Below are 10,477 nucleotides of genomic sequence, written 5' to 3'. Positions count from 1 at the left end.
TGTTTATTCGCTGGTTAGGAATAATTTTGTTAATTCCTTTTGACATTTTAGTGCCAACTAGTTGACACGTCTTGGATGCCGGTTAACTGCATTTTTATATTCTACTATTGATCCTCTGCAGGTTTGATAGACTTCTCTTAAACCTCTAAAGGGTATAGTCACTCTTGCTACTTTGAGGTGCTGCTCTTCATTTTTAGTTCAGCTTTACCAAACTGCCCAATATACTCCATACCATGGCCATACAATTTTTTGTGCATGAGCAGTTTGGTTTGTATATCAGTGTAATCTTGATTTTTACATCAAGACTTCCTTTAAACATTTGCCAGATTTAACAGCCAAGGTAAAGCCTTTAATTATAAATTTGTGCTAACCCTTCCTCCCAAATAGACCAGCGTTACAGTTTCTTGTGGCTGACAAAATGCACTTCTATACCACTAAAACCATTCAAGCTCTGTCAGTATCTGCGCAGAAATGTAGGCATTGCATTTGTTCCCTCTTTTTTTCCTGAGGGACAACAGGTAGCTCACATAAAGAGCCAAACAGACTATACTGGGGGTCTCTTTGGGTAGGTTCTTTCCCCATCACTTTACATTTCTAATCTACTTGATTATGGCTGCAAACAGCTTGGTGTTTTCTTGCAAACGCAGGATCTCTTTAAAAATAGATTTTAAGCCACAGTTTAACTCTCTCTAAAAAAGCACCTTGAATAAGTTCTATTGTATAGACCTGTACAAGTACTATGGAGTGTGTTAAGACCATGGGAATGGTTACTTGTGCAAGGCTCCCAACTATTCTAGTTACTCTTTTGTGCACTTGATTTTTGCTCCACCTCTTCATGAGGCTCAGAGAGTTGGAGATCAGCACTCATTAAATTCAAAAGCACTGACTTGTTTACTTGTCAGAGGCACAGACAAGTTAGCCACCCTATTTTAAAAGGTAATCACAGCAAGCTTGCTTCTCAAGTCCAAAGGTCAATAAATTTACACTTCCCTTGATCTAGGACTTCAAGTTTGGTAAGCAGACACCTTAAGAGGAGTGAAATCTAAAAAGAGGAAAGGGGGTTGGGAGGCTCATACTAGGTGTGCTTGCCCACCACTCTGTCCAGGGGAAATCCAGAAGACCCATAATTAACAGTGTCGAAAACAAACCATACAAGTAGAATATGCATAAACATTGTAATAGTGCCCGAGAAGGGCATTTGTCCCAGCTTATTTCCATTTTCTGAACAACATTCTTCACGAAGGTTGCTTGAAAGTAGTTGGTTATTTTAGACTAATCCTAAACAAGAATGGAACATGCTTGCTGTGGGTAATGTAAGGTACAAATTAACCACCCCCAGAAAAGAAGCTCTTCCACAGGAAATAAATCCACAGAACACCAAAAATATTTCAGCCAGTTTAATTACAAGTTTGAGGTTTCTGGAACAAGAAACCACCAAGGAAAACTGAACCTGCCAGCGCCAGTAAACCCACCACAGAACCAAGCACCAGAATGGAGGAACCTGTTGAAGAAAAAGGCCATGAGCATCACTTTAGTTTTAGGTGATAAACACAAACTGACAGAAGCATTGACTGTAAGGCCATTAAACAGTGTACAACAAAGCATTTCTGAACTACAAAAAAAAACAAAAAAAACACACCACACAGAAATACCACCTACTCCACTTTTGTTATTCACCTGTGGAAATCTCATATGGTTGCTCTTCATTAGCTGCATGTTGTCCAGACATCACAGGTCTTGGTTTCCCTTCCAGAAATAGGGGGCCCACAACAAGTGTCTTCTCCCATTTATCATGGATGGATAGGGCTAGAGAGGCAGGCTTTCAGTTTTCCAAACAAAATGGACCTTCTCCATAGGCCAATCCCAGTAGACACCTACCACTCCTCCTTGGTCTTTGCTTATGCTTCTCTGCTCTCTTCCTTTCAGGGAGGCCAGCAAGACAGTTGGTATCACAGCAGCTACATGCCAAGTCACTGCCATCTACAGAGGTCCACCTTTAGGAAGGCATATCCATCAATACCTAGAGTGCCATTATGGCCCTAGACTAGTTGACCCTGAAGAACTTACTGGCTCACTCCAGGTATGTAAGAGCAGGCCTTATTCAAGGAGTTAATGATCAGAGTAGCCAATGTCACCTTCAGACTACAGGTAATGAAGATCTGAAATCATAAGAGAACCCAACCTTCATAGATGCAAGTGTGGCATGGATTTATTTTTTGGGGCCCAAGCACTCGAAACAGAGGTTCCTTTATCATCTCTGCAACATTGATTAGACTTACTGAGCTTGTAGCCACACCATAGAACCTGAAGGCATCAAGTTCAAACTGAAGGATAGAGTCATTAACTCTGGGAGTTATGAACTGGGAACTGGAGTTGGTTAATTCTCTGTCAATAAAGCACCTGTAAAACACATCAGATTAGAGAGAGTTACAAGAGGATCTGCCTCAGTAGGGGGTCCACAAAGTAGCAGGTCTACATTCCTCACCCATGGTTACCAATGAATGTGTACGTTGGAGCAGAACCATCAGAAGCAGGAGAAGCCACACAGTTGTCCACAAAGATTCGTAGAGGCACATGGTTAGTGTTGTCTACAGATGCCTGAAGGTTAATGAAGTCACCTAGGTAGAATGTGTTGGAGGAACTTGGCCCACTCCAGTCACCTGTGGAGAGAACAATGCCTTAGTCCAATCTGTCAAGGTAGCCCTACAGACATTGAAGGACTAAAACTGGAAAAACAGCCTTACGGTTCATTATATCCAGAGAGAACCCCAAAATATCTTCAGCAGATATGGTGGAGGTATAGGGAACCCAAGTGGGATTCAAAGCATTACTACTGACATTGTGATTCCTAGCAGGGAGGCAAGCAGTTGGTTAAAGCAGCCCTCCTCTAACCAAGCGATTATAAAAATAGTTCAGCAGTGCCAGACAAACACCTTAAATTGAATTTTAGGCATTCATACTTGAGCTTAAAAGTACAAAATAAGGTTCTGCAATGGAGTCTTACCAGGTTAAGATGTTCCAGGAAGCAGGAATTAATTCAAATCTCACCTGGGATAATGGCATTCAATCTGCACTTCAGCTGGGTTGGTTCGCATAATGGGAATACCAGGAATCAAGGATGGATTATACTCAAGGGTGAAGTTGTACACTATTTCATCAGGAAGCATCTACAAAAGCAACAAGCATGCTAAATCATGTATTTAATCTTACTTTGTTGCTGATAAAGTTTCCCAGAGGGCCCTTAACAGAGTGTATCTCTATTTTGTTCTGTAAGCAATCCTGGGAAGTACTGGGTTGCATCATACTCATACTCAGACCAGATCACAAGAGTAAACCATCTCCTGCTCAAAGAAATTAATTTTAAAATTTGCTACCATGGCGCAGTGGTAGCGCTGCTGCCTCACAGTTAGGAGACCCGAGTTCGCTTCTCCAGGTCCTCCCAGCGTGGAGTTTGCATGTTCTCCCCTTGGGTTTCCTCCCACAGTCCAAAGACATGCAGGTTAGGTGGATTAACAATTCTAAATTGGCCCTAGTGTGTGCGTCCTACAGTGGGTTGGCACCCTGGCCAGGATTGGTTCCTGCTTTGTGCCCTGTGTTGGCTGGGAGTGGCTCCAGCAGACCCCCGTGACCCTGTGTTCAGATTCAGCGGGTTAATAAATTGGTGGATGGATGTGCTACCATACACCCTGATGGCGCATGGATCCACCAAGTAGAGAATTCCCAGATCATTGTCTGAAATGAAAGTCCTGGGCGTCAGGCTTTATTGGAGCGAGATGGATTGTTAATGCAAGATTGTCATTTTACTAGCATTTTCCCCGATGTAACCGTTTCAGAGAACCTTCATATTACATTTAAATACGTTTTTGACTATGTAATTTTAACTGCCGTTTCTGGATTTAGCTTGCAGCTATGCTAATAAATTAACAAAAACCCTATTAAACATTCAGTTCACAAAATTTAAATAAAAATTTTAGCATCGATTCATTAGCCAAAATGCTCACCGTAACGTTATTGCCACATTCCTGCAGCGACGCTTCGATCACGAAGGTAGGAGGCGCTGACACTTGACTGGTCACTCCACACCCTCCTAATGTCAAGTCGGACGGCTGGACAGGATGCCTAATACCAAACAGATCAGAACTGATGCTCACGATTACCTCCGTCTCTGTACACTGCGCCGACACCGATTGGGGAGACCCCGCTCTTTGCTGCGCCCAGCCCTCACTCTGTATAACTATAGCCTTATGTGCTTTCGACTGAGGTCGAAACCTCTTGGAACCGAAAGCAGCAGAAACATCATAGAAATACAAGTTAAACAGCCCAATGGCAAGCAGAAACTGGTGTACACCCTTACACCTCATGATGAAAACCACTGAAACAGAAAAGTGCTATGAACTCAAAACCGAACCTCGCTTGTTTTATACCGTCAGGTAATGCGCTGCGGCTGCGCGCCTCAGAAGCACGTGTGCGCGCACCTGTCAGAAAGACAGCTGATGAGCGGGAAACTGGCGAAGGAGTAGAGCGAGTGGAAATCGACTGGAAGAGGGGCGTGTTTTTATTTTTTGGCTGTCCACACAAAGTTTACTATTAAGTAATAGTGATCTCCTGATGATCTTTTTACAGCTTGATTGCTATGGGAACCTGGTCCATCAGTGGAGCAAATGTGCGCTCTATTGAATAAACATTCGCAAGGGCTGTGCAAGTAAGAGGTGAGGAGTGAATGAGTGTGTGGGGGTAATCTTGTGTGGCATTGCATAGAGGAAAAAATGACACATGACAACTGATTGGGTCCTCAAATGATTTAATTCACTAATGACAGGATTAAGGCATGCCTTTTACTTTCACTCTCCCCCTCACTTTCCCTAACTCTTTGTTCTTATAAATCAATAAGGCGTTTTGAAGTTTAACGAAGGGGGTCCAATATACTTACTGGTAGGAGACCTCTTTCTATCATTTTTATTAAAGCCTGTATTTTGGAAGTGTTTTTCGCATTGAAAACTCTGGTAATGTCTAGGAAATTTTGATTACCTATTTGTATGCATAGGGTCAATGCAGGGTCCACTTGCTAGCATTTCAAGTCTGTTTATTGCTAAGTAATTTGGAAGTTTACTAGTGACAGTTGGTATGCAGAAATGATCTTTTGTTGAATATTTTACATTGGTGAAAATATTAGAAAGACATATGTAACTTGTCTGGAAGTCATCTTCAGGTCGCAATTTGTCATTAAACAACTTACTGTAGTTGATTTCACAGTTGTATCTAGTGAAGAGGGACACACACTCTGTCAGACGTGTGCTGTTTAAAACTGCAGCCCCATACTTGCTCACACTCACCAGGCAGAGATAACACGAGGCACAAAATGTTGGATATACCTATAACTGTATGTTAATGATGGCCCTTACTTCCACATGAAAACAAACTGAAGGAACATGAAGTGGACTCTTTAAAATTGGGGACCCAACTCTGTCCATTTTCTTTTTGCAGATTGGAGGAGGCATTGTAGTGGAAAGATCAGACTTCAAAAAGGAAAACACACACGTGTTGTAGACATTAATTTCTATTCTTAGACATAAAGATTTTTCATGACCTTCTTTTTTTCCAATCAATTCTTTTATTTTTCGCATGTACCAAGTGGCCTTTTACTGGATGCTTCAGGGATGATTGCTTTCACGTTCACCCATGTAATCTTACTGGTTTGTGTTTTGCTTTCCTAATCCTGCCTGTCCAACAATAGGTTTGTTTATGCTTTGAATATGTCATGTAATTGTAATACTGGGTTGTCCTGATATGTGTGTGAATACAATTATAGTAAAAATGCTTTGGTATTCTCTGAGAAGTTGCAATAAATCTAGCAGACAGTTCTTTAAATTAATTACATTTATTGAGGACATGCAGATTATCCTTCCTAAGAAAAGGAAGCACCATTTGTATTACTTGAACAGTAATGGAAGTGTGTGGTGTTGGAGGAAAAGCTTATTGGACAGGAGGTGGTCATACAATATCAGCACAGACAGATTCACACCCAGTCAGTTGGAGCTTAGGTGGAAAACAAATTAGGTGTCTTACTGTAGATTTTACACATAAATGTTAAACATTTTAATAAAATGTAATTGTTATTGTTTTATGATTTATTTTATTTCAGCCTGAACTGTTTTTAGGCAGTTACTGGGCTGGAATTACAATTAAGCACTCTGTGAAAATGTTATTTCTGTGAAGTTCATTTTCATTTTCAGCTTTGGTTAATGAAACATTCATACATTTTATTGTTGATTTCATGCGCTTGGTCTTTGATATTGATTTTATATACTCGGTTTTGGATGTTTATTTCAAACATTCATTTTTTGACAAAGTAATGCAATAATTTTTTAGTATTAACTTTATTTACAATTTGTTATTTCAATTTATGTACTGATTTTTTTTACTTATGTAAAGAGTTTTTTTTTTTTTATTACAATCGTATACACTTATTTTTCTGTGTTCATTTAATGCACTGCTTTTATTTTATGCTTTAGTTGATTTTCACAAATGCTTTATTTTAATTTTAAATATAGAATTTTCATATATATATGCGGGCTCTGCATCGGTCTGTCGTGGTGAAAAAGGAGCTGAGCCGTAAGGCAAAGCTCTCAATTTACCAATCGATCTACGCTCCTACCATCACCTTAGTCATGAGCTGTGGGTAGTGACTGAAAGAACGAGATCGCGAATACAAGCGGCTGAAATGAGTTTCCTCCGCAGGGTGTCTGGGCTTTCCCTTAAAGATAGGGTGAGAAGTTCAGTCAACCGGGAGGGGCTCAGTGTAGAGTCGTTGCTCCTCCACATCGAGAGGAGTCAGATGAGATGGCTCAGGCATCTGATCAGGATGCCTCCTGGACGCCTCCCTGGTGAGGTGTTCCGGGCACGTCCAACCGGGAGGAAGCCCCGGGAAAGACCCAGGACACGCTGGAGGGACTATGTCTCCCGGCTGGCCTGGGAACGCTTTGGGATTCTCCCGGAAGAGCTGGAAGAAGTGGCGGGAGAGGAAGTCTGGGCCTCTCTGCTTAAGCTGCTGCCCCCGCGACCCGACCTCGGATAAGCGGAAGAGGATGGATGGATGGATGGATGGATGGATATCTATATATATATATTAGTTGAATATGGCCGGCAGCTTATTTCGGCCAATACCCTCAAGTCGCCAGATGGAGCCATCCCTACAACATGGAAGGGGCCCCAAATTCCAGCAGGGCATCATGGAACTTGGAGTCTTTCATCACAGACCTGCTGGATAATGTGAGGGCCACCAGGGGATGCTGCAGGGAGGACCAGGGACTTGTACTTTCCTTATAGCCCGAAAGTACTTCCCAGTCGAGGGGATGGAAAGAACGACATACTTCTGGGTTGAAGAAAAGGAGTTTTCACCCGACCCAGAAGTGTTATAAAGTCACATGAACTGAGGGACAGAAACACTTCTGGGTCAAGGACTTTAAAAGACTGTGAGAGATCCCAGCAGTGGGCAGAGTTGGGAGGAAGGGTGACTGAGCTGCTGGGAGGTGTAGAGGATTTGGATTATTGTTATTATTATTGTGATTGTACAAGTGCTTTGTGCACTTTATTGTACAAATAAATGATTTGGACTATTACCTGGTGTCTGACGCATTGTCTGAGGGTTCAAGGGGACGACAGCGCCCCCTATCTGTCACAATATATTTATGTAATATATACAGTATTAATGGATAAAGAGAGTTAGGGAACATGTGCCAATAGCACATTGCCACCCCAAACACACACAATAAACAACCTGAATTGGGACCCAAGCGCAGCAGGTGAAATCTCAGCATCACAATGGAACAGTGTAAGATTTTTTTTTTTTAAGGTGTCTGGAGTGCCAATCCTTCCACCAAACCCTAAATTTTCCCTGTAAGTTGGAGGACCTGCTTGCAGTGCAGATATATAAGTAAGTATAGGATAATTTGAAAAACAAATATATACCCTGTCCTTTTGTTTTGTTTCTCAACAATGATTTTTTGGGAATACAATTTTTGGTCTGACAAAGATTCTTTAAACATGAAATCTAGATGAGCATACACAAAACAAACAGTAACTTGTTTAAGATCTAATCACTAATATCCCAGATCCCTAGGGTCAGACCTTTATTCCATCATGTCACTGATGTTATGTGTTGTGCTTCTCAAGCTGGGTTTCATAATAATAATAATTCTTTGCATTTATATAGCTCTTTTCTCAATACTCAAGGTGCTCAGCAATTGCAGGTGAAGGGCCTTGCTCAAGGGCCCAACAGAGCAGAGTCCCTTTTGGCATTTACACGATTCGAACCGGCAACCTTCCAATTCCCAGTGCAGATCCCTAGCCTCAGAGCCATGGAGACCGGCCAGCACTTAATGATGGCAGCTAATCTTTTTTGACTCCATTGTATTTTTATTATTAACTAGGGGGCTTTGCCCCCTGCTCACTTCGCTTGCCAACCACCAGGCCTGCTCTACGTGCAAGCCACATATGGGGATGCGGATGTACAATTTAAACAGATTGTTATTTTCAATTTCATTTTTGGGAATTGTTACAACTGCATAATAGAACTATTTTACATTTCAGCAAGTAATTAACCATAGTAAAAAATATTAAAATGTGATCATTTTAAAGTATGTTATGTTTCATGTTGCATTCAAGTTTTTTGTTCCGTTATACGATTTCATTCTGTTTGGCTTTGAAATTAACACACAGATATTTTTTAGACTTACACTTTTACTGTAAAACTTCAGTAAAAACAATTTTTTTGCATTAAACTTTCGTCAATATCGCATTGAATTTTGATTCTGTGTTTGGACTTACATTATGACAACACAACGTATAACTGCCCGTGAGAGAATTTCATTTCTTTCTCTCTAAGAAATACACTGAGTTTTCGAATGTTTTTCTCTGTGATTTTTTTTGATTGTCTTTGCAAAATCTATTCTAATTGGAAACAGGTAATGAATTAATACAAATGGCATATCAAGATCTCCTTTGTTGTCTAATGTTATCCGGGAAAGATTTACTACATTACCTTTCTTGGATACATCCATCTTTCAACAGTAATTCCACCTGGTGGAAAACAGTTGTAGATATTCTTCATGATATTGTAAGTTGATGTTTTCAACTTCTGCACGATCACCATCAACTGTTTCAGTATAGTCTATTGAAACACATTTAAACAATTTGCCATGTAACCAATCGACAATTTTCACGTTAATTCATTTGACTTCATCATTTCTCTGGGCTAGGATTGCCCGTGTACTCATTTCTTCTGTTGATATCCCTTCAGGATGAAATTCATCAATAAGATTTGGACATAATGTGTCTTATTATTTGGTAACTTAAAGTGAGGAAAACATGGAAAATGTGTCAGTCAAAAGCATTCACATGAATGAGATGTGAGTGGACCGTGTACATGTTTGAATATGGTTGAGAGGAGGGCGTGACTTGAAACAATCTCATGTCCAAAGTTTCGTCTCGTTGCAGGATTTTTTTTATATAATAGAGAGACATCTTAAAAGCTACTCTAAAAATGATTGATGTGCTGATTGAATTTACGTGTCTCACAACTCTTGTAGCGGGGCTACATAATAATAGTGTTGTTTAATGTTTGTACTGAGTGCGTTTTGTTTCCATTGTCCCATTTGCTGTTTGTGTGCATCAGTAAATGTCGTCCCCGTAAATACAAGGGGGACAGATGATGGAAAGAGACTGCAGCCTCAAATTGTAAAACACCTGTTAACTATCAATCAATTACATCCGACTATATAGACAATCGGGAGACAGCCAGGAGAGGAGAGAGATGAGGATCATACAGTATTTCACCACGACGCATCAATTTACCTGCTGTTTACCACATCGCACCACTGCAACCAGTTTGTTTTCATTCCGCCGGACTGACTTTAATTCCCTCATCACCAGAGACCCCGGGGTCGGATTACATCATCCGCCACAAGCCAAGGATTCACGGTGAGGTTGCTCCATTTATTCCGGGAAGTACAAACGCATCTCTTATCAGTTGACCAGTCATCCGTATTCAGGAGAGTTGTACACTCGTACTCATCTTCAATATCATTGCCATTTTCTGTGTTCATTTATTGCTATCTGTGTTTTGTGTTCGTTATGTTACTGGGGCAAGGGAGGGTTTGTCAATGAGTATATATATAGTGTTGTCACGGTATTGCTCTGGTGGAGGGATATACATATATATTCTACATGGGGTATGTGCAATAGTGTTTTGTTGTGTTCTGTTTTAATATATTCACTTATTTTTTACATATCTGCTTTTCTTTTGTGCTTATCTTTACACCGTCAATTGTGGGGAAAAGTTTATTTGTTAGAGGTATGGCTTGATATACAAGATTCAGCCTCAGTAATTTATCCAGGCCACAGGTCTTGGAGGTGTAGCTGCCGACTGGGAAAGGGGTCGGCTGTTACACTCTTAAAGGCATGAAAAAGAATGGAAACT

General features: G+C 40.7%; 1 protein-coding gene across 1 annotated transcript; it reads right to left on the bottom strand.

Annotated features, from left to right (window-relative positions):
* Window positions 1-1,382: 1,382 nt before the first annotated feature.
* Window positions 1,383-4,405, bottom strand: LOC120525069 (zona pellucida sperm-binding protein 3-like). The gene is made up of 9 exons (XM_039747046.1): window positions 4,002-4,405; window positions 3,049-3,167; window positions 2,745-2,848; window positions 2,486-2,660; window positions 2,280-2,400; window positions 2,068-2,159; window positions 1,879-1,994; window positions 1,678-1,806; window positions 1,383-1,501 (listed from the first exon to the last, which is right to left on the bottom strand). The coding sequence occupies exons 1-9, from the start codon at window positions 4,359-4,361 to the stop codon at window positions 1,398-1,400; spliced, it is 1,320 nt and encodes a 439-aa protein (XP_039602980.1). The 5' UTR covers window positions 4,362-4,405; the 3' UTR covers window positions 1,383-1,397.
* Window positions 4,406-10,477: the final 6,072 nt, after the last annotated feature.

The sequence above is a fragment of the Polypterus senegalus genome, chromosome 3 (genome assembly GCF_016835505.1).
Source record: "Polypterus senegalus isolate Bchr_013 chromosome 3, ASM1683550v1, whole genome shotgun sequence".
Classification (NCBI taxonomy): domain Eukaryota; kingdom Metazoa; phylum Chordata; class Cladistia; order Polypteriformes; family Polypteridae; genus Polypterus; species Polypterus senegalus.
The sequence above is the reverse complement of the archived record's forward strand: the minus strand, read 5'-3'. Positions and strand labels throughout refer to the sequence as shown.

Excerpts from the sequence above, each read along its gene's own strand:
- LOC120525069 (XM_039747046.1), bottom strand. The coding sequence starts at position 4,361 with ATGAGGTGTAAGGGTGTACACCAGTTTCTGCTTGCCATTGGGCTGTTT. Across the intron at positions 2,160-2,279 it reads ATGGTGTGGCTACAAGCTCA|ATCTTCATTACCTGTAGTCT; the intron begins GTAAGTCTAATC and ends TTATGATTTCAG. Across the intron at positions 1,807-1,878 it reads GCAAAGACCAAGGAGGAGTG|CCCTATCCATCCATGATAAA; the intron begins GTAGGTGTCTAC and ends CTGCCTCTCTAG.